The 24,493-nt window shown below is 45.1% G+C and overlaps 1 protein-coding gene across 1 annotated transcript in view; it reads left to right on the top strand.

Moving 5' to 3' along the window:
• JMJD4 (jumonji domain containing 4) overlaps positions 1-23,021 on the top strand; it is a 60,849-nt gene extending 37,828 nt beyond the window's left edge. Inside the window, exons 5-6 of the mRNA XM_085628759.1 lie at positions 12,318-12,464; positions 22,324-23,021. Of these exons, the coding sequence (XP_085484885.1) occupies positions 12,318-12,464; positions 22,324-22,635 (459 nt within the window). The 3' untranslated portion in view covers positions 22,636-23,021. The remainder of the gene's footprint in view (positions 1-12,317; positions 12,465-22,323) is intronic.
• Positions 23,022-24,493: the final 1,472 nt, after the last annotated feature.

The raw sequence follows: 24,493 nt of genomic DNA, 5'->3' as shown, positions 1-24,493 counted from the left end.
AGTCACCTTGAAACCAAGGGCAGATATTTCCTTAAGGATAGTGTTCAATGCCATTTTCGCCCTGGCACCCTGTTTTGGCTTGGCCCCTGTCTTGGCACCTGTAAGGGCCTCATAGAACAACAGCTGTTGGGAGGTCTTTGCCGATGGATTATGGCGGTTTCAAATCTACTTAAATGGGGGTCGAGTGGACTTAGCGGGCAGGAGAGGTAGGTAGGTATGCGCGGGCTGTCGAGTCAGCACAGTAGAACCCTCAAAGAAGAACAGTACGTGGGGTTCGTACTCTGGACTCAGCAATAGTTCTCGCAGTAAATGGCATCTTTAAGGTATTTTGGCGGTGAAGTCATCCTAAATCCAGGGCTGCGATACCTTTAATTGTGGGAAGTAAAAATTAATAAAAATGGAGATGGTAAAAGTGAGGAGGGGGCCAACACCATAATTTTGCCTCTCTAGGCCCTAAAACGATGAAGAGTCCTCTTAAAGTATGGTGCCTTACCCAAACACCTCCAGCTATCTGTCCATAACTGTTTATGTAGTACTTGGACGACAGTAGTAGGCCACAGGAACGGTGTGATAATTTGATATCGGTAGTCGAATGGAATAGTTCTGACCTTATGGAATTCTGAAATGTGCATGTGATGGTCGCTGTGCTGTGTACCTGTGTCGAATACATATGAGGGTGGCCTGTTGAGGGCGTTGGTAATGCTGTGCTTATAGATGGTTTTCCACAGGCCCAACAATCAGCAAGTGCCTGAACGCTGAAAGAGGAGCTGTGGCCTGGAAATCTGGGAAAGTATACTGGTTGCAGCGCTTAGTGAAAAGTGGTGCTGTTAAGTCCAGGGCTAGGCCCAGTAACACCCCTAAAGTTGCTGCAGTTCATGTCCACAAGCAGTCCCTCTAGCCCCCATCTTCAATGCTGCTACCCATCCATGCCCCAGTGCCCTCCTTGAGACTTCAGGCTGGCATTTCTTTCATTTGACCTTTTGGAAGCTCATAAGTGCCTCCCTCATTAGTGCTGCCGCTCGGGACCTCCACTACACCTGTCCCCTCAGTCGTTCCAAACTATCGAACTGGCTTTCACTGGATTGGTCTCTAGGCAGGGAAGGAATGTAAAGCGTTGGTCGAGTACCGCGTAGCTCTGCACTCTGCTGCGGCTTGTCTGCTCCTTCACGAACAGAGAGAAGGAGGGCCAGGTAATCCGACGGCATTAGCTGTTTATGGGGAGGTGTGCTGGTGGCCCAATCTTCAGATCAGCTTGCGGCGGATGCATTATGTACCCCTGACAATGTATATCAGTAAGATAGAGCCCCCGATAGTGCATTTGTCCTGATGACAGTTTTTTATACATTGATTTTCTTCTGAACTCTTTGCACCTTGTCACTGTTTTGTTCGGTGGTGAATTCTCTAGTAGTGGACTAGGTACTCCAAGTGTGGCCTCATCATTCTCCACCACATTTTTTGTGCAGATAATTTTCATGTTCCACCTTTGTGGTCTCCTAAAACGATCAAGTATGATGATTGAGACTGTAAGGAAGTGGATTATTAGTTCGGGTGGGCAGTTGCCCATCTCATGAAACAATGACACTAACTTGTCAGGGTGAACTTCAAGATCTCTAAAATAACCTGAGCCCAACCCCTGGTAGCTATAGAACAAAGCAGATAGGAGTAATGTTAGATAATGTGTAAAGTATTTATTCTGAACCAAAACCTTAATAACGTCAAACAACAGAAATATACAGCAAAATTGCATAAAATGACACTAAAATGACAAAAATCCAATAAGGGGAAACCAGAGATGTGAATTTTTAGAGTTTAAATTGAAACTAGCTCCAAAAATCACTAACTCCAGTGATAGCCAATGGAAGTTGTAGACCAGGACCTAGGCGCAATTTCAGGCCCTGCTTATGGAGCACAGGTTGTATACCCCAAGTGGGTTCATCCCAGTCAACAATTTTTCTTTCGGGCTTCTTTTTATGGAGCTCAAAATCCACCAGAGGCGCAAACCTGAAGATGTACGCAAGGAAGGTGCATCAAAACCAGACACCTTTGGCTTCGAGGTCCCCATGAAGGCTCTGACAGTCTTAGAAGTCCAAAGTTTTATAGTTTCCAACTATTCAGGGTTTCTGGAACAGCTCCTCTCTGTCACTGTTAAGGGTCTCAGGACCTCACGACAGCACTTAGGGACCAGGACTCACTCCAGCAAATGCCAACGGCAAGGTCTAGTCCAGGTCCAGTTGGTACTGGTTAAGTGGTCACTTTTTAATTTTTTTTTATTAAGATTATTGAACAAAGAAAATAAAGACAGTTACATTGTGACCAGGCATTACAATACATGATACATCTTTCAATATATTATCTAGCAAGACAACAGAGGAAATTGATTCCCATCTGGGACAATTGCATTTACATTATGGTGTCTAATGAAGGACACTATTGCATTTAAATTGGCTGACAACAGTCCCACCTTAACCTGTTCCATTCCCGCGTCAACATGCTGCATACCTGTTACACTGGGACATACCTCGCACCTCCTGCTCGAAATCAACCAGTTCTCACAGTCCCCTATACTTCATCACTATTTTTACCTTTAATGTTGTTGGATTCTGCCATTGTTTCTTTACTGAGAAGGTATGTCTGATAGGGACCCCAATAGCTCTTTGGTCTACTGGTTGTGGCGGCGTAATTCATTGTATGAATCTGCTTGTGTGTTGCGGTAAATCATATCTGTGTGCCAATCTTTTACTGTCTGCAATGGGCCCCCAGCCCATCTCATAGCCACTCGTCGCTTGGCCAGGAGGAGGCCAGTAGCTATTAAGGGGCGTGCAGTCTTTTCCAAACCTAAATCCCATCCCAACAATGCCAGCTTAGGGTCTGGCTCCAAGTCAGCGCTTATAATGGTTCCGAGCTCTTGAAATACTGCTCGCCAGAATAACTGTATCCCAGGGCACTGTCAGGCCAGGTGCCAATAACCTTCTTCCTCACTCACACATCTCTCGCACCTTGAATTCACTCTCAACCCATATCTGTACTGCCTTTCCGGTGTGTAGTAGGCTTTGTGTAAGAATGTATAATGGATAAGTGTATGCCTCCCGTTCAAAGAGACAGTTTTTGTGTGGGCACAGCAGTATTGCCATTATTTGTAGCTCAATGGGGTACCCAGATCCCTCTGCCAGTCTAGTCTGGCTTTCAATACTCCCGCCCGACAGATTTCCTGCTTACTACGTAAAACCTAGTCATCAACTTGGAGGGCGTGTTTGCTTTAATGAGTGTGGTTAGGGAGCCCATGGCCTGTGGTTCTATCATACCTTCCCCCAGGAGGGCTTGCCAAGTGTGTCTGGCCCTAAAGAAGTGGTACCTGGACATTCCTGATGATTGTGGCTCCTTCCTTTGAAGTGTTTTCCAGCTGCATAACAACCCATCTTTAAAGAAGTCCCCCATCTGGTCGGTTCCCTAACGTACGTTGGGCTTGCTGCACCCCTCCATCCTGACCCAAAGGGAACCATAAACACCAGCGCAGTGAAACCTCTGGCGAGCACATTAAGGCCCCACCTGCATATGCAACAGCAATTGCCACACCTGTGTCATAGTGGCTAACGAGTCAAAAACCTGCTGTTGTCTAGATGGCAACTGGAAGAGTATCTGAGGTAATGTAAGCGGTCGGCTGCATTTTTCTCTAAATATAAATAAGGCGTGTCATGCAGGCCGTGTACCCAATAGTGCCAAATGTGCTCTGTGCTGCTCTGTAATATTTCTCTAGGTCAGGGGCACCTTATCCGCCTAGATCGTAAGGCAATGTGAGTGAGTCACACTGTATTCGGGGTTGCTTCCCTTCCCGTGCTATTCTGATGAGTTGTGTTTGTAACTGCTTAAATAGTGTGCGCGGCAGTGAAATCTGTATATTTTGGAATAAAATTATAAATATTGTCACATCAACCATTTTCATTAGGGCCACTCGTCCCTTCAGGGACAGTGCTAGCCTAATCTACCTGTCCACATCGTCCATCAATTTTTGCGCAGCCTTTTCATAGTTTTCACATATGACCACGGCTCGGTCTGTGTGGACTCTGATGCCCAAGTATCTTACTGAGTCTGTGGTCCAGCGTAAAGGGAGTTCCAGGACTGGCGATGTGGTGACGGGAGTGGGAGAAAATATGACCGACTTGTCCTAGTTAATGCGCATCCCTGAGTGCCCGCCAAACTGGACTACCTCTCGCAGTATAGGGGAGAGGTTTACGCCCGGATTACGAATGTACAGCAAGGTATCATCTGCATACGCAGAGATGTTCAGAGTATACCCTGGAAATCCCGAACCCCTGTGTCCATTGTATTCACGAATTGTGCAAGCCAACGGCTCGGCTACAATTGCACACAGTAACGGAGACAGTGGACATCCTTCCTTGTGCCCTGTGTGATGCTAAAAGTGTTGGAGACTATGTTCCCAATTCTTACTCGGGCGATGTATATAAAACCGAGATCAGACGTAGGAAGACTTCTCCCACCCCAATTTTGCGTAGGACTGCTAACATGAACCCCCACTACACAGAATCAAACGCCTTCTCGGCGTCCAGGAACACTGCGGCAGCCCTAACCTCTGGATACAATCTCTGCACTAGGCCAAATAGTGTTCTCAAGTTTTGCGTTAGGTTCCGGTCAGGAACAAATCCCGCTTGTTCCGGGCGAATAATACCTAACAGCAATGGTGCCAGCCTGTTTGCTATAATTTTCGCATAGATCTTAGCATCCACATTCAACAAGGACAGTCGCCTGTACGAGGAGCAGTGAAGGGGGTTCAGCAACTTTATGACCACTGCCTCCTGTATGGGGGGGGGCATTACACTTTCTTCTGCCATTTCCTCATATAGCGCTGTGCCCCTGAAATACTTTATAGAAAGCCACCATCAATCCATCTGCTCCTGGAGCTTTACCTGCAGCCATGCTTTGCAACCCAACTCTGATTCCAGCCGCCTGCAAAGGAGCCATCAGGTGTTCCCTATGTTGCCAACCACGGCATTTTAATGTATGACAGGTATTCGGCTAGTGTATCATAGTCTGTCGGTATTTGTGAGGTGTACAGAGTCGCATAGTAGGATCTGAAATGTTCTGCGATTTTGTTCTGGAGTATGCAAGGTGCGCCCTTCGTATTCCATCATTTCTGACACTTTGTCTGAATCCCTCTGAGGTCCCAGTATCCCCGCCAGTGTAGCCCCTGGTCTCTCCCGCTCCCCATAATAGCGAGCGGTTGCATATTTTCCCATGTGCTTGATTTGGTCATTCGCTGTTTCTTGGAATTTCGCAAATTTTTGCTTAAGTTCAGCAGCGGTATGGAGTCCCTCGCCTACCAATAGGTAACTTTCTATGTTGCCAATGTCCTTTTCTAGGGTCGCTAACCTGCTTCGTATAGAATGGAGGACTCCTGCGTGCAAAGAAATCCCTACTCCCCTAATGTACACCTTAAAGGCTTCCCACACAATGGCAAATGTTTTGACTTAGCCTAAGTTGTTTGCAAAAAATTCTTATATGGCTCACGTTAGTTCTGCTTTCAAGACAGCATCTAGTAGTGAATATGGCGGGAATCGCCAGATGAATGAATGAAGGGACCCTAGGCGCTCTGTATTCGAGTGTTAGCTAGATTGGGGAATGATAGGAGTATGTTCTGGGAAGTTGGGTGCAGGCTATCACTTTCACACCCAATCCCCTCGACAATAACCAGTAGTCAATTTGAGTGTGCGTATCATATGCTGAGGAGTAGTGTGTGTATGTTATGTTATTTAATTTAAATTTATAAGGCGCGCAGCTACCCTAGGGGTTTCCCGGCGCCGGCAGGTAGGTAGGAGTGAGAGAAAAAAGAAAGTAGGACAGAATTACTGATTGAACAACCACGTCTTCACTTGTCTACGGAAACTACTAAAGACAGTTTCTTCCCGTCTAGAAATAGGAAGAGATTTCCACAGGGTGGGGCCCAAGAAAGAGAAGGACCTACCACCCATCCTGGTCAGTTTGATTCCAGGGATAACAAATTTAGACTGTCCAGCAGAACGCAAAAGACGAGAAGAAGTGTACAACTGGATTAACAATTGCAAATATTGGGGGCTGTTCTGGATTTAATTTTAAACATAAAGCTCAGGGCCTTAAAATTAACACGGTTCTCTACTTTTAGCCAGTGTAATTTGCGAAGAGATTTGGTGGCTGACACCATCCTGGGTACCTTACGCCGCAGTCTGGCAGCTGCATTTCGCACCACCTGCAACCTACATATTGTAGTTTTATTGGAGCCTAAATGTAAAATGTTACTGTAGTCCAGTCTAGACGTAATTAGAGCTTGAACCACAGGACGTTGAACAGAGAGGGGTAACATCCACAACATTTTTCTCAGCCATCTCAGAATGGTAAAGCATGTCGCGGCCACCTTAGTAAGCTGTTGCTTCATTGACAGATGTTCATCAGTGATAATACCCAGGTTACGAACTTGACATACAGGTTGGGGTAACAAGCCCATTTTGGTGGGCCAATATTGTAGCCGTCCTCTTTAGTGGATCTGTGTCTCCATATGTCTAGAAGGCCCCCATTATGCATTATGGCTTATTATGGCTAACACTGCTGCATCTGGGCGCCTGGCTGGCCCCTTGGACCAATCTATATCCGGATTGAGGATGCAATTGAAATCTCATCTCCGCACCTGTGGAATCCCAGCCCAATGCGTCAGTTTCGCTTCTAGCGAGTTATAGAAGTGGGGGTCATCATGATTCGGCCCGTAAATACCCACCAATAAAAGTTTTAGGTCTCCCTTGCTGCAGTATGCTTCTATATATCTGCTATTTGGGTGCTTGAAAACCCCGTCATAGTTATCCCAGCCCGCCTGTCTACCCATAGTAATACCCCTCTTGCATGAGATGTGTAGTCCGCTGTGTAGCACTGGCCCTGCATTTTACGCTGCACTGCTGAGCTGCTATCTGATTTGAGGTGTGTCTCCTGTAAGACCGTGACGTCTACCTTGTGTCTCTTTAAGTATGCCACTATTTTCCTGACTTTTCTGCTGTCATTTAGACCCCTAACATTCCAGGTCACTAGCTGCAAGGATTGTGCCTTAGTACCGTCATGTGCCATTGGGTTTGCGTGTCGATTGGAGAGATTGTCTCACTATATTGATGTAGTGCCTTGTGCGATTATGATGCTTCTTTTTCCCCTTCATGAACAAAACTATGCAATTATCCAGCAACATCTCACCCACGCTATGGGCAACCCCAACATCCATAGCTGTAATGATCCCCTCCTCCCTTCCTCAATTACTTCCCATCTTAATAACCCATAATGAAACATACTGAATAGTGTGGTACACTTGGGTGCAGCCGTCACTGTCACTCCTAGGCCTTTACGCCACCATTTTGTTGCCATAACATTTGCACAGAAGCTATTACCAGACGACTTTCCCCCTCCCCTCCCCTCTCTTCTGCTTACCACTGATACATTTGAGAACATTTTATAAAGAGCAAGTACCTTGAGAGCATTCTCCCCGGTTAACATCCCCCTTAAGTCCATTATGATAACTTTCATGCAAACTAACATATAGAGGGTATGTTACTTATCAGTGTTGCAGTCTTACTTGACAGTTCCTGTGCGACTAGAGGTCCTCTACCCCTGCGGGTCACACCGACCCGTCATGATGAAGGACTCCTGGTTGTGGATCTGCTTACAACCTCCCTCAGCCTCTTCAGTCATCTTCAGTGTCCAGTGTAGTGTCTTCACCCAGATGAGGCCTGCTCGGTGACCCAAGACATCTCGTTACTTGCTCATTTTCCTTTAGGAAATGCATGACTGCATTAGGGTCAGTGAAGAAGTGCACCTTACCATCCATTCTGATCCTCAACTTGGCTGGGTATTGCATACCATACTCTAGGTTCATTTCTCTGAATCTTTTTTTGGCAGGTATGAACCGGCGTCTTGCATCTTCGACTTGTAGGGTAAAGTCCGGAATTAGAGATATTGCTGTGCCTTCTTGTCGCAGCATCCCCATTTCTCGTGCCTTCCTCAGGACAGCGTCTCAGTCCCTGTAATTTAACATCCTCGCTATTATGGGTCTTGGGGCCTCCCAAGGACTAGACGGGGCGCCAGAGTGCGGTGGGTGCGTTCCACAACAAATATGCCAGAAAGAGAGTTTCTGCCAAGAAGATCTATCAGTAGTTTCTATACATACTGTTCCATGCTTCCAATATTCGAAGACTCTGCTCCACCCAGAATTTGGATGTTATTTTGCCTTGACCGCGCTTCGAAATCTTCAGCTTTTGATTGGAGCGCTTGGAGGATTTTGTTCGATTTGTGCGCCTCCATTTCTGCTTTCACATGTTCTCCACATACGATATTCTTTGTTCCGCTGTGTCCAACCTGTCGCCATGTTTGTCAAGGCGCTCAGACATTCTGTCCATGTGGAACGACAGTGCATCAATCTTTCTCTCTATTTTTTATAGACTTTGCTGCATGGTGTGCAGGATTTGTTAACATCTGTATCGGCTAATGCCTCCTGTTAATCTGATGTTGCCTGGGGATCAGATGGGGTTGGCTCTCGTGATCTGAGAGTTTTGCGTAGGTCAAATTGCAGCTTAGATTGAATTTTTTCAGTTTTGCCTATCTTGTAGTAGCAAAGTGATGACTGCTCACTCCCCAAGACTTGTCACTTGTGAGTGCTGTGAGATTCAATACCTGTATTTTTACAGGAGTGCTCAGGCTCCAAGTGACTTGTGGGTCATCGATGCTCCCAGGCAGCTCGAGGCGCTGTACCATGAAGAGGGTGTCAGTGCGGGGTGATTTAACCGTGTGTAAACTACTATGTAGCTGCACCAGTGACACACGAAGGGGCTGCTGCGGCTGGTGAGTATGTGTGCGCTAAGTTTCAGGTGCGCCACAAAGTGCAGTCCAGCAAGGGGGTATACTTTGGGATCCGCATAGGCCGCGCCGCAACAAAGGAGTGCATTCACCCTAATGCGGCCTAAAGGATCCCAGCGGCTGTGTGCATGCTGTGCTTCACCCCCGTATTTGCGTTACCCTCAGTAGTGTCTTGTGGGTTCTCCGCTCCAGCCTCAACAGAGTATGGTGTCCCTGGTAGCTTCCCGGCGACTTAATCACTCACACCAGGCATCAGCTGTGCATTTGGAAGATCTTGCCCAGACAGTGCAGCGGTGCTCGCCTTTCGCCCCCCACACTCAGGGGTTGGTGTCTCGGGTCCGACCGTGCTTGTGACCTCCTAGGTAGCAGGTGCAACTGTGTTCACATGCCCCAGGGTGCTGGTGTGTCTCCCGCTGTGTCCTCTTGATTTCGGTGTTTGCGGGCAAAACCCGGGACGGTGCTTGGCAGTCGCAACTGCGGCGGCTCCCCCCTTCGGACCTGGTGCCCAGAGTCAGCACCGCGACGTGGTGTGTGCACGGCCTTGCAGAAGCGGGCCTCACGTTTCCTCCACTCGGCCTCAGTTATTCTTTGCCGCTTTCCCTGGCGAATGGGCTTCTGGTCGCCGCACAGTCCCCCACCCCAGGGTCAGTCACCGCTCTGGCCTGCCGGCGCTTTCCTAATCGCGCGCCCACTCCTCCAGCTGCGTGAGTGCTGCGTGTTGTTTCTGGGCCGGCGTGTTGTTTCTGGGCCCAAACGTGGTGCTCCGTAGGCCTCTGTCGATCTTGGCTGACCGTGCGCTCAAAACTCTGGAACTTCAGATTCCTTGGCTTGCTGTGGCTGTCCCCACTTCTCCCAGCCTGTGTAGGGGAGCTATAGTTGCGATGTGCACCACGATTATGTTGGATATTGGTGACGCCCTTCGGAGCTCCCTTGGTTCGCTACCATCTTGGAGTCAGGCAAGCTCCGTCCCCCGGTCAAGTGGTCACTTCCCGAAAAATGTCTATTGCAGCTTGTTGCGTCCCTATAGCTACGTAGGAGGTCAGGCAACTGATGTTTTGTTCTTGGTTGAGGAGGGAGCAGACCCAGTCCTTCTTTACTCCTCTCAGGTCACTGTCAATCAGGATCAGTCCTCTTCTGAAATCCCGCAGGCCCAGAAAGTGGTCTGAGGACGGACCCCATTTATGGTTGGCACTAGCTTGTAGGTGCGGGTGACTCTGGCCTCCTCCCTGACCAATGGAGTAAAAGTTCCCTGGGGCAACCTCACTATTTTTTGTAGCAGTTCATGTTTGCACCGCTGTAAACAGTGCCGTAGTACACTGTACTCTAAAATTTCACTCTCTAGTGTAGATCTTTTCTGCCTGGTTTTTAAAATGAGCAGTCCCCTCTTTTGTGGTCACTCCAAATTGGTCTGGGTGTAGCTCCCTTCTGATGGGGTTGGTGGTAGCCTGCCTGAGGGGATGAAAGGGTTACCTTCTCCAGGTCTCATCTTACATTTTCATGTGAAAGAGCAGGCCCCTATACAAGCTAATGAAATTCCTCGGTCCACTCTTCCTGCCGGGGATGAAAAACACTTCCCCACACCCAGGCCATTTATCCTGCACTGTAGTTTTCACACCTCTTTACGGTCACGTTCTGTCAATGCAGCGTTGTGATTGGGCTGAGTGCCATGGTTCGGTGCTCAGACGGGGACAGGGAGCCTTTGCATGTTTCCCACCAGGCTGTGCATTGCAGCCTGATAGGGAACATGCAAGGTGCTCATGTCTGTCTTGGGCCGGCCAGCCAAACTATCATGCACACTTGGAGTGTGCAAACCACTACTCCCCTTGTGCCACCAGCCCCGCCCCGCCCTAACCGAGCCCCAAATCTACTAAAAATAAAATAACGACATTATTATCATTTTATTTTTCCTGCTCCGAGAGCAGTGGAGCGATGGTCCTCGTCCTTAGTGGAGGAGCCACCCCTGGATATTTTGACAGGTCTGTACAGCAGGTATTAGGTTGCTGCACGACGGTAGGCGTTGTGTCTAATAGGCAAAAAAGCGGTGGCGGATCCTTGACGAACGTGTGACTACAGGACGCCACCTTGACACACGATTCCTAAGTGATGCTAGCAAGCATCTACCAGTAGAAAATCTACTGGAGTTCGAGTACAAGAAGTGCAGGTGAGCGCATTAGGCCTCACGATTGGTATGCATGAAGTAGATGCGTAAAGACAAGGCAGGGACCTTAAATTAAAGAACAGAAATACAACGCCCTGACGAAGGCCCCATTCCCGATAGGGCTATCAACGTGGGCCGAAACATGTTGGCACTTATATGAGGGTATATTTGAATAAAATTATGTTCAAAAGAACCCCAACACACGGTTTTTAATGGTACCACAAGTACCCCAGAATAAAGGATCAAGTAGGGGTATACTTGTAGGTATTTTTATTTTATATAGAAAAATCTGGTTCCCTGCTTAACCAGTTACCAACTTATATAAGTACTCCCATTACATCTTTGGTTGAGTCCGCCCAGATAGTATCATCTTATCTGGGTGTGGAGAAAACGCCTATGATGAAGCATGTCCCTATTATGTGAGTGAGGCGTCTTCTTCAATATCTTTGATATTCCACCTGACATAGAAAACATCGTAGTAATCTCTCGATACAACTGTAGTCCTTGTGGGTCTACTTGTTGGCAACAGTTGCTTATAGTGATAAAAAAATTAGGTTGCTGCAGTCAGGCTACACAGGGTAGACCTGAGGCCATATTTTCTCTGTCACTGTAGTGGATGGCACAATCAGTGCTGCAGTCCACAAGTGACAGTTAACAATCCATGCAATGTGCATATTTCTGTACAATATAATATGGCCTTATAGATAAGTTAAACATGCCAATTAGGGTTACCTCAATTCTGGCATGTTTGAAGGGGGAACACATATGCTTTACTACTGCTTAGCAGGGATAAAGTGTACAGAGTTAAAAAATAGAACACAAATAGGCGGGGACCACCCAAAAGATGGTATGTTCTATATTTGCTTTATAGTGCTCACGGTGTAGCTCTGTGAACAGTGGAGCTTAAATTAGGAAGGATCACAAGTAACTCTAAAACAGTGTATGTATTCTAGAATGCACTAGATATTCCCACATAAGGGCCAGTTATGCGTTGTATTGCTTATGACATCTGCTTATAACTAGCAAGAGATTAACAGAAATTAGTTGTTACAAGATGATTTGCTCTGTGCTCGGATGTACAGAAAATTGTTTCATTATATCTAGTAGCTCCTATATTTTTAATAATCTGTAGAAAGTAAAAGTGACAATTTATGCTGTTAACTTTTCCTGCAGTTTGGTTTCTTATGCTCACTCATGTCAAGTAATGCACATCTCAGTAGTAATATATTTAAAGACATGTAGTTTTGCTGAAAACAGTAACTGACAGATTGTATTGTCTCTTCAGGAAGACACCATATCCATTAATCATAACTGGGTGAATGGCTGCAATGTGTCCATCATGTGGCATTTCCTCCAAGGAGAGTTGGAAGCTGTCCAACAGGAGATAAGTGAATGGAAAGAGACAATGGTTGACTGGCAGCTGCACTGTCAGGTATGAAATTGTATTTTTCATTTTATTTGTTGAGCTTAGACCAAACCAGTTAGTTAATATGAGCGCTGTACAATATTTGCATACAACAGCAACACTTTTTTACAATACTTAAGCTTTAAGTTAGTATAAATGTTTTTTTAGGAAGCAGCAGTGTTATTTCTAGAACCTGCAAAGTTTGTGGGTATATTATGCATGTCTTTTTAGCTCTCGCCTAGCGACGCAGCATATGCGCTGCTCGCCATGGCGAGATCTATTGTCGTCGCTTTTTGGGCGGAAGGGAGACAGGAGATGTGCACGCGTACGCGTGCACATCCCCTGTCCCCGTGTAGGGCTGGCGTTTCAACACAGCACGCGCATGGCGCGCTTTCACTTTCCCTCCCTCCCCCCGTCGGCTCCAGATCATCAGGAGATGTGCACGCGTCAGACAGGGCAGGAGATGTGCACGCGGCGTTTCAACACAGCGTGCGCATGGCGTGCTTTAACTTTCCGTCCCTCCCTCCCCCCGTCGGCTCCAAATCATCTCGGAAGCTCCAGGGGACCCTGCATGGCGTCAGCAGTCTCGAAGTCGGCTTGTTGTCTACCTCCTTCTAATTCTGCCTCCGTGCCCCTGCCGGTCTCTGTCAACTCTGTATATGCGAATCTGTTACTTCCTGTCTCTGTCTATGCTTCTGTATCCCTCTCTGCTTATCTCTGTCGGCCTCTGTTCCTGCGACTGTCTATTGCTGTTGGGGGTCTTTCTATGGATGTTTGTTAGTTTCTGTCTCTGTTGCATTTGTCTGACTCTGCATATCTCTTTCGGCCTTTGTCTGGCTCTTTATTTGCCTCTGTCTGTCGCCATCTCTCTGCAAATCATCTATTGCCGCTCTGTCTATCTTTGCCTCTGTTTCTGCATATTTGTCACTCTCTGACTGTCTTCCTCTGTTACAGCCTTCCTGTCTCCGCCTACCTCTGTCTCTTAGTTCTTTTAGTGTGGGGCCCTGCCTGGTATCTTTGCTTCTGTCAGCCTCTGTCTCTCTGTGGCCGTCAATTCCCTTCACTCCCCCTCCCTCTCTCCGCCCCGTCACGGGTCTCTAAGCGCCTGGCTCGACTAGAAGGACACCTGGACCTTTGATAGCGTCTGATGGCGGCGGAGATACCGGGCCCGTATCCACGGCTCTGACATTCACAGCTGTCTGTGCTCCCTCCATCACTGGAGCGCATCTCCCCTAATCCCTTTTGCCTGGCGGCGCTGCTCCCCGGCTACCTTGTCGCACTTTCATCCCTCTATTTCCTCTGCAGTCACTTTCATCTCTCTCCCTTCCTCTACCCCTGATGGTTGTTTCTCCTCCGTCGGCTGTTCCTTACCCCAGTTTCCCCTCCTACCCTCCTCTCCTGTTTGTTTATCTAAGCCCCTCATACTCTCTTCTCCACCTCTCCATCACTCATTTCTTTTCTTCCAACATAAATTACCCATCCCCAGGCGCTATTCTTCCAGCTTCTATCCCTCCCTTCTCCCCTTCTTCTCATTGGTGTCTCTTTTCTGTCTCTCTAACATCTTCACACCGTGTCTCCTCTTCCTTCTTCTGCTCCCATCCCGTCTCATTCCATTTTACCCTCACCACCTCTTGTTTCTTGTACTGATGTAACTCCCTCACAATCCTTCTTCGCTGCTTTCTCCTTTTCCTTATTTTCCTTATTTTCCTCCTTTTCCTTCTTTCTCTCCCTTACTTTCCCTTCTCCCCATCCTTTCTGGCATTGTGTCTTCTTATCTTGTCTCCGACACTTCCCTGTCCCCATCTCCACCCCTACATCTCTCTCCCTGCTCCATTCTTTCTTCCCCTCTCTACTGTGCTCTCTTCACCTAACACTGGTATCTTTATAGGGGTGTCCATGCAGATGTCTCCTTGCAGAGTTGTCTTGTTGTGATCTCTTAGCGATGGTCACTCTACATAGTCCTGTCCTGTGCTCACTACACCTCACAGCGGTCACCTGACTGCGGTCTACTCACTCAGGACAATATCTTTGCATCAGCGCCACTGTCTTTGCAGATGTCTCTCCTGCAACATCGCCATCTGAGGTTGATCTCTTGACAGTGGTCTCTTGATAGCGGTCTACCTTATGATCTGTCCTCCTAAGGACTGTCTCTTTGCATTCTTATCCCTGCTAGGAAGCAGTCTTTGGAGCAGTATTTTTGCATTAGTTTCTTTGTAGAGGTCTCCTATTTGCTCACACGTCTGCGATCTCTTCCGCTGGGAGTGGTCACTTTGTTCATAGGGATCTCCATCGCAGGATAGTCTCTTTGCAGAAGTATAAGAGGCTTATCCTATGCTCTGTCTCTCAAAGGATGGTCTCTTTGCGTTGCTTTCTTTGAAACGATCTCTTTGTAGACCCCTACACTACACTCTTTCCCTAATACATCATCCTCATTAGAGCATCCTCGTCGCGACGGACTCTTGGTAGGGGTCTTATTCTCTTGGCCCAGTCTCTTTACAGCAAATTGTTTGTGATGGTATTTTATCTTATTTGTGCTGTCTCCTCTAGGTGCTCTCTTTGCAGTGCTGTCCCTCACAGTGTGGTCCAATTTTTAAAAACATTTTTGAAAAAAGTTGTGGTTTTATATAACGCAAACTAGACCCCAAGGTATTGGAGCGCTTTACAGGAGCACCAGTTACATTACACAAGGACACATTCTTTTTTGTTAGGCACGGGGAGATTAAGTGATTTGCCCAGAATCACAGGATGTTGAGCCGACGCCGAAACTCGAACCTGGTTCCCCAGCTCCAAGGTAGGCAACTCTTGCAGTTACGCCACATCTTCCCCGCAGTTGCAGTGATCTCTCGGTAAATGCCTATTCTATGTCCTCTCTCTTTTTGGGAAGTCTCTTTATAGCCCCTAACTATAATTATCTCTTGTAGAATGCCGCCCTATGCTCTGTCCCCATGAGGGTAGTCTTTCTGAAGTGTTCTTTTTAATAGGTCTGTCCTGTGTATGTATGGATAGGTATTTGTAGAGAGTATACCAGTGTTGCGAAATGCCAGGATTTGAAATAGAAAGTTTGCTTGTATAGTCTTGAGTCCATCCCATGCTTTTTTCGGCCACACCATTAACCTTCTGTCTCTTTGTCTCACCCTTGCACTTTTTCATTCCTCCTTTCTCTTTCTCCCACGTTCTCCCTTCTCAGTCTTTTGCTCTCTCTTACTATGGTCTATCTTACTCTGGTTCAAACTCTAGCCATGATAATTAGGTCCCAATCTCTAGAAAAAAGAGCATGCCCACCACCCCTCAACCACCAGCACAAATTAAGTAGTGTATCTAATTCTAAAGCATGGTGAGGTATGAAGATAATTGGTTAATATCACTTACATTGTGACGCAATAGCGTGCCAAATATAAATATTATTGGAGTTTGTCACTTAGACTGAGATGCAAGAGCAGGCACATATTTAACAAGCATTTGCAATGCAATTGGTCTCACATTTGCAACAGTTTGAGCTATTGGCATTGTAAATGACAGTGCCTTTTATTTATGTATTTAGAAAACCTGCAAGTAGTGATTAAACACGCACTTTGTACTTATAGTCCTTGATTATGAGAAGCAAGGCTGCCGGTAAAAGAGGCACAGTTACTGCCAGCCTTGCTTCTCATAAGCAAGGACTATAAGTGCAAAGTACATGTTTAAGCACTACTTGCAGGTTTTCAAAGCACGTAAATAAAAGGCATTGTCATTTACAATGCCAATAGCTCAAACTCTCTCATATTACGAGAGCTATTGCATTGCAAATGCTTGTTTATTTACAGTAGCTACCTAATTGCCCAAAAGCCAGTTGTTAACATCTTCAGCTCATTACTGTATGTATATTTGTAGTGTAGCAGAGATAGCTGGCCCCTGGTTGTGGAATGTTGGTGGCAGGAATACTTTTTTCACAGCCTTCCCACAGGATGATAGGCACATTGGCAGTGTGGTGTAGGTGAAGTTGGTACCTATGAGGAGTTTAGTTTTAAAGGTTTCCTCATCTCAAGGTATAAAACTGAGTATGATTCTACCCACCAGTGGCTTACCAAGGGCTATAAGTAGAATCAGGAGACACAATGGGCAAAGAACCTGCCGGAATTTGGAAGAGAGATGAGAATACCTAGTCCTAGTACTGAGTACCGTGAAATCCCATCACTGATACTGCATGGAATCTCAATAAATACAATTCCTGCAGCTAACTTACTCCTTGTAATGTACAGTAAATAACAGCTCGTAATTAAATCGCCTAGTGCGGACACATTCACTTTAATACAATTTATATACATTAACAAGACTACAAATGGTGTTAAGAAATAGGTGCCAGTGTTCAGCAGTTCCTTGTCCCAAAGTGGGAAAAACAGAACACACTCTGAAATCTGTCCTAATGTGAGGCATTTCGCTGCACTCAATAAGTTGGAATATGGCGTAGCACTCGCAGCCATTAATTGAAGATAAATAATGCTGAGCTTGATGCATCATGGCTAGGTATGTACACGATGAATTGTTGCACTGGGTCATATCTGCACTACAAATCCCAATAGTAGGCCTACCATAATTAAGTTCTCCAAGAAAAAATTAACTCAGTCAGACTGAACCATTGTCTGAGAACTTCTCTATTACTATCCTCCTAACAGTGACTGTCCGGCCCACTCAGTCAGTGTGTCAGAATTAGTTAGTTCTCACCACTGCTGGTTATCTTTACTGAGAAAATGCTTACCTCCATTTTGGATTGCCAGTACAATACCCATTTCCCATACCACAGCAGTCTAATTGTTGCTTGAAAAGGCGTTATGATCGCCAAAGGAGAAAGGCTAACGACTCATGATGTGGCGGACAGATGGGCTAAAGTGAATTCACGTCCCTTGGACCACATGGGTGCAGACTGCCATAACCATTGGATCTGGAGCTATTTTGTGGATTATGCCATCTTCTTTCCCAGAAGGACAGTGACAGGTGATGAAGGTTTGAGACACATATCTTTTCGCCAATACATTGTCCCCATATGTGTGCAGATGTAGGCCCCTATAAAGTCCAACATATGATGGTTTAAAGAGCGTTTTTTTCTAGGTTAATTAAAAAGCTGTGAGACTGAAAGACTCTGCAAACTTGTCTGATCTTTGCCTCTGTCTTTGAGAAAAAGGCACACAGTTGCCCACTCATCCAAATAAGATTAATGTTTTATAACTTGCTTGTGTATGTCTCATCAAAGAGCCAGTTCCTGGTCAACACAAGTCGGACAACTGATCAAACATCAGGATTGCAAACCGAAAATGTTGGACTTCCCATGTGCAGTGGAACATCTATGGGCCTGCAGTCTTCTTGGGGATAGAAAAGTAGGCATCCTGAAGATGCATTGCTGCGCAGAATCACAAGAAATAAACCAGCAAGATCGTAGCGTCTAAATATGCTGTCTTGAAAGGCTGATAGATGATGAAGTAACTCACTTCCTTGAGTTCAAGAAAGGATAGTCCCAGGATGGTTTCTGAAAAAGGAAGAAGATGGATTGAGCCCACATCTCAGTTCCTCCTTTGGTTCCCGAACTGTCACATTGTTGTCCTGCAAGAGCAAAGCGCCATGAATAAAAGCTTGTTGCTTGACCGGTCAATATGACAATAGAATATCCCGTCGACCAGTTGCTGGAGAGGAAGCCATCCCAACATGTGTTGATTAGTGGCTCAAGATTTCCCACTGAGGAAGATAGAATGGATGGCATCTCCACACCAATATTAGAGAAAGCAGTTGGCTCTTAGATGCAAGTATTGCCTTGGGAGGGAGGGTGAGGAGAGAATCTGACTTGAGATTTTTCAGTCAGGCTGTGGCAGCAATTCACTGATGCTGTCCAAGAGTAGGCAAAATAACCCCTAACAGAAAAGAACATCCTCTACAGGATGGAGCTTTTATAGGACGCATCAGATAATGAGCCTCAGTGGGTTTCCTGATAAGGTTGTTGAGCCAAGCCCTATACAGTTTAGACCACATGAAGATAAGTTTAAGCTGCATATTGTTTGCTTAAAATCAGATATCCCGAAACGTATCTATAGCGCTTGACATGTTGCCATTGTTGAGCCTGATGATGACTACCTTGAGTAGGATTCTGCAGCTGGTGAGGTGCAGAAAGTGAAAAGGAATCATCAGGTTATGTAGCACTCAGGAGGTAAGAATGGTGGTCCCCAGTGTTTATTGTTTCAGCCAGTGTCTGGAAATCCCTAAGCAGAAACTGAACTATGTTGGAGGTATGGGTGTAGGAGGGCATTCCAAAGTTCATTGTGGAAAAGAAGTGGTTCATGGCAACCTCAACTCTTATATCTACCGGATCTGCTTTGCAACTTTCTTAATCTTCTGAAGTGATTGATCTCTGCAAAGAGAGACTTGCCACTAAGGAACCTACGTAAATCACAGATGGAAAATCCTTATAAAACCGATACAGGGAGTTTTACCTGGCCAGGAAGTTAGTAAAATCTTCATGTTCATCCTTTGTTCTTCCCAGGCAAGGGCATTAGGAATCGCCAGATGAATATCAGTCCATTCTGCTCTGTGTTGTTCGATGCAAATAAGAGACATCCTCTGAAAAACCACATGCCCTTGAAAGCTGTACTTGCCCTTCAGATGCTGCAGGAAGTCTGAACTATAATCATATCTGCCAAAGTGCGATGCTCCATTTCTTGTAGTTCTAGTTTTTTTGCCACTAATTGCACGGATCTGAGGCCATTATTTTGGGTGAGATGCAACATAACAAAGTGTGTTTTTAAGTTTTTTAAAGTGCAGAAGTGATTGAAATTCTGTGGGGTTGTGTTGCAGATGTGTCGTAACTAAACATATGTCCAGGAGTCCAGTGTTGATTAAGAATGATGTTTATTAAGTTATCAGGAAGAGCCCCACCAGTAGCAGCCTTCCTGCTGCTCTGCCCATTCTCCAACTGACTCTCTCAAACCTCCACATTCCACAGCATCATCACACACTTACATTCCACACCCCAGTCACACTGGCTGATCAGCAGGTATAACAGGATGTTATGTTGTAATTTATTAATGCGGGTATACTTGTTTTTTATTCAATGTTTTGCACTTGTTGATTGGTGGTATTCTGGCTTTCTGTTTGGCAGAGACCTCTAGAGATGGTACGTTGCTTGGTAGTTAAGGTCATGCTTTGTTTTTTACTACTTAGTCCTTGATGAAGCAATCCTTTAACAAAGTATGGGTCTATTGGATTATCTAGTGTAGATGATCTATGAGACCTGCATTTTTAATAGAGATTGCCTAGTCTACACTCCAAACCCAACTAGTTTTAGCTCAGTCCAGTGGCAAGCGGCCACATCACCACCTGACTGGTGACATCCTGCTGAGCATGCTTATATGCCAGTGTGTAATATTTCCCTTATTGTCCATTAGACAGTCAAAGGTAACTTTGCTTCTTTCAATATTTTACTTTGGGAGCGATGCTTCTCACCTTTTCTGACAGACCGCACGCCTAGCCCTATATATGAAGCTTGACTCTTTCCGGTGCTAATTATCCTCATGCAATAATAAAGCACAAGCAAATCCAGATGAACATGCAAAATAGAGAGGGATGATAAAAGATGAACTTATCATTTTCTTTTCTCCTGAAGAACATAATTATTTGAATTCCCCTAATTTCTAAAAGATTATTGTAGTTGCTTATCTGATTGCAGCACAAATGAGCTATCCCACTGTCTTGATCCTCTGAGTCCTGAGAAGGGCTACTTGCGGACTTCCTCTAACTGCTTAAAGTGCCCTGGTTTATAAAGGCTGATATATTTGAAATAGCAGAGTGAGCGTGTGCTGCAAATTGTCTTGCGTACTAAGGTAGCTGCTTTAAACGTGATCTGAGCAAGAACTGTTAGCCAGTGTATCGCGTTCAAATGAAGTTATATATGCGAGAATCCAACAAAGCATGCACAGGCACATTTTAAACCAAATGGAGTTTGTGAGTGTTTTCTTTTCATCGTGCAGATCAACAGAGCATTCCTGTATTTAAGTTGAGAACCTACATTGTGTGGCATCTCTGTTAGGCAAATAAAAATAAAGGGGCATGTGCTTCAGGAGTTTTATATAATAGTGCCTAAGACAACATTTTAATTACATTGCCATCTAGTGACAGGTCTGCATCAAAATGAATATAACAATATTTTTCCTTTTTCTGCCCTGCAGATATTTTTTTCCCACACCAGGCTGGTATTCTACTATGAATAATTTCTAATCTATTGGCTTTTGAAGAGATGAGTAAAAAATGTATTTTTTCTCTTTTGCACAATAGCAATTGTTGTGCACTCATCTCTGGATAGTTGTAAACTGCTAAGGAGTTATATACCTTGTGTATGATTTCTGGACAATTTCGTAGTTTTAATTGTTGCACTGTTGTTTTTTGTGTGTTCTCATTGCAATATATTTCTAATGTTTCTCATCCCCATGGCATGAAGTTCCAGATGCCCCCCGGCTTCTCCCAAAGCTGTTTTACTCTCTACCCTTGTTTATCCTTTGCATTCAGATATTGCTGGTGTGTGTTGTTTCCCTTTGTTGATGCAGCAGCTTTATGCCCATCCTCATTGGCACTACTGCATCAATTCATCTTGATTTCCTTTCTAGTAGTAGATGCTGCTTCCAGGGGCAGAAAGAAGACATTTGTTCGCCACACCTGTATCGTGAAGCTTCCACAGGCAACTTAAACATTTCCCAAGTTGTAGAATTGTCATAACTATGAAAGTGAACAACGAGCGTTTTTTAGTAGTTAATGAAGGAACTATACATATATGTTTAATGGAATGGGGAATAAACAGGAGCCTGCAGAAATCCCAATTCAATTATTGGTACTGTTGAGAAAACGTCCTTATTTTTTCACCCAAAATTGACTTTAGGAATCAAGTTAACCACATCATACACCCCACCACCACTTTCTTCATAAATTATTTTCATACTTTCAAGATAGCCAACTTGTTGCATGAGGCAACATGGTGTGGCACAATGTGATGGCCAAATTGGAAGTATAGAAAATTGAGTTATCATTCTTTCAAATGGCTGCCATGTTGAGTCATGTCATGCTGCATGACGCAATGTGGAGTCCATCTTTAAAGTGCGAAAAAAAATTCTATACTTTCAAGATGGTTGCCACATTGTGTCATGTCACATTGTGTCAAGCTACGTGGCGGCCATTTTGAAAGTATACCAAATTCCATTTTCATGATAGCCAGGTTGCTGTATTGGCTTCGCCAAAGCATGGATATTTAAGCATCCAGTATTGGAAAAGCCAATAGCTGTAACCTGCTTGGAATAGAGGGGGCTAGGAAAGAAGAGAATGCATTTTTTACACACGCTCAAGGAGGGGTGCTCCAGAGAGAGGTGGAGGGCAGAGAAAGAGGGTGCTACTTAAGCCGCAGCAGTTCTTGATGTTGGACACTTAGAGAGAGAGTGGGAGGAGAGAAACAGGGTGCAAAAGTTTTGGGGAACAAGGGAAAGAGCATAAGCACATAAACAGATAGACCAAGAAGCAGGTCGCCTGTTGAGTGCTGAATGAGCAATGAAATGGAAAAAAAATGGATTAATGACTTCATCAGTAAAGGGATACAGTCAAACCTGAGGCTAAAGAAGAAATGCTTCCGGGGGCTAAAAAACACAAGAAAATGGAGGCAAGCCATCCATTAAACAGCAGGGAACAAGAAAGCTGTCCATTCATGAGAACGTGTTAAGCAAAAGCCCACTCTACATATTATTGTGTGTAGTGCTGCCTTGACAAACACCTGAAACTGTCTGTGTTGAGACTGCAAAAAAGGAGAGGGTGAAAGTAGCAAGGTAGGGGAACATATTGAAGCTGTAAAGAGGTTCTTTATTTTAACCCACACCTTCATTTGTTGTAGGTCATCATGAAGTCTTGCACTGGGATAGACTACAAGGAATTCTACTATTTCCTCAAGACAATTGCAGAGAACAGGGTTCCAGCAGTGGGAAATTCTTTGAAGAAGATAGCTTCTCCAGTTATTTTATCTGTGTCGCACTCCTCAAGTCTTGGACATTTACATGCAGTGTTTGACCTGCAAAGGATTGTGGAGGTGATAAACGCATTGATGGCGAACCAGGACTTTAAAAAACTAGACATGAAATCACTTTATCCTCCTCCAGAAGAGTTACTACACCATTTGAAAGAAGTAATTGACTCTGCACAACTGTGATTTCTATGCACGGGAACTGAATTTTGTTCATGTGGTGCCTTCTTTAGAGTGAAAATATAATGTTATGGTTGGATACGGATCAATGCACAAACCTAACAAAATTATGGCTTTTTGGATTATTTTCTTCAAGCACCGCTGGTAAAAATAGATACTATACAAAATGTCATCAATGTAGACCAGATGAAACAGATTATGTATATTTATTTATTAAGAATGGATATTTAAACAATGCAGATGAAAGGAATACTAAAATGATTTGTTTTCAAGCCCAACATTTTATGAGCCATTCTTCTGCGTCTAGTCAAAATAATGTTATTCATTTCACTTGCTTATTTGCTGTAATTGAGCTGGATTACCTTTGATGATCAGGCATTGAGACAAGACAACTGTGGTATCTGGAGTCTTGATTTAATTGTGTATCTTGATCCTCCGATGTACGTTCTGTTTGGTATTGCCGTGCTGTGAGCGAGACGTTTGTGATTTTTATCTTTTTTTTTTTTAAGTCATTTTTATTGGTGTCTCAAGTTAATACAGTTCTGCAGACGGGGTTAGAACATAAATGACAACTGCTTTCCACTGAAACAGCAGGCCTTGACGTAGTCCAACCTCAAGCACCACAGGCAGATGTGCAGTTTTATGATGGACATTTGTCAATCACAGTCTGTGCAAGGCTTGAACCCTGATCATATAGGGGCAGTCATGAGGTAACTGAATCTGATAAAAGAGACATTTGAAAAAGGAGTCGAAAAATGTTGACAACCCCCCTTAAGATTGTTGAGCACCGGTTTCGCATCAGTGGTGCAGAAAAAAGGGAACTCATGTCAGTACGCCATGGGATACACTTTATGGCTCCATTGACGTCATGGTGGTGCCTGGGATATTGAGGGGTGAAACCCCAAAACCGGGCCTAGGATGCTTGTTTCCGGTTTAGGGAGTACTGGCTTGGCAGTTCGTACTGGACTATTCCCACGAGGCACAGGGTCAAGACTGATTTGCAAATGGCCAGATCTAAACTGGGGTGACATGGTGAGCAAAAGAATGGTGGGTTTAACCCAGATCTCTTGACTGGGGGTGAATGTTTTGATTTGTTCTGCATTCCATCCATCAATTGTGTGTCTTTTGCTTTCTCGCCCTAAGTGTGCCGGATATGCCCAGACATGGGTCTCGGGCTTACTGTACCACTGGATTCAAGCTATCCTGGCTGATGAGGGGTGAAACCCCGAAACCTGTCCCAGGATGCTTGTTTCCGGTCCAGGGAGGACCTGGCATGGCAGTTCGGGCTGGACTGTTCCCATGAGGCACAGGGTCAAGGCTGATTTGCATATGGCCAGGTCTAAACTGGGGGGCATGGTGAGCAAAAGAATGATGGATTTAACCCAGATCTGTTGACTGAGGGTGAATGTTTTGATTTGTTCTGCATTCCGTCCATAAATTGTGTTGAATACTAGAATGAGTCAGTGTTTGTGTAAATGGAAAATTAATGAATTAGTGGGTGGAAAATTGGGGCATAAGTGAGTGCATGGATGGGTGAATGGAAGAGTGAGTTGTGTGATGGATGTGTCCATGCATATATTGGAGACTGTATTGAAAGCGTGAATGGATAATAACTGAGTGACTGCAGGAAGGCTGGGCTGGATGGATAAAAGAACGGGCTTTGTTATATGATCTGAAGTGAAGCTTGCCCTCAACATAGTGAGTTGCAAGGTGCACTCATTCCTCAGTCTGTCTAATATTGTCATCCACAGTTTTACTTGCATGTTTCTGGGAGTGCATTTGAGTGGATGCCCAGAATATGTCACTAATATTCACCATGATGCCAAAAGTAGGTACCATCATGACCTGGATGTGAGGACCAGCG

The sequence above is a fragment of the Triturus cristatus genome, chromosome 10 (assembly GCF_964204655.1).
Source record: "Triturus cristatus chromosome 10, aTriCri1.1, whole genome shotgun sequence".
Lineage (NCBI taxonomy): Eukaryota > Metazoa > Chordata > Amphibia > Caudata > Salamandridae > Triturus > Triturus cristatus.
The sequence above is the reverse complement of the archived record's forward strand: the minus strand, read 5'-3'. Positions and strand labels throughout refer to the sequence as shown.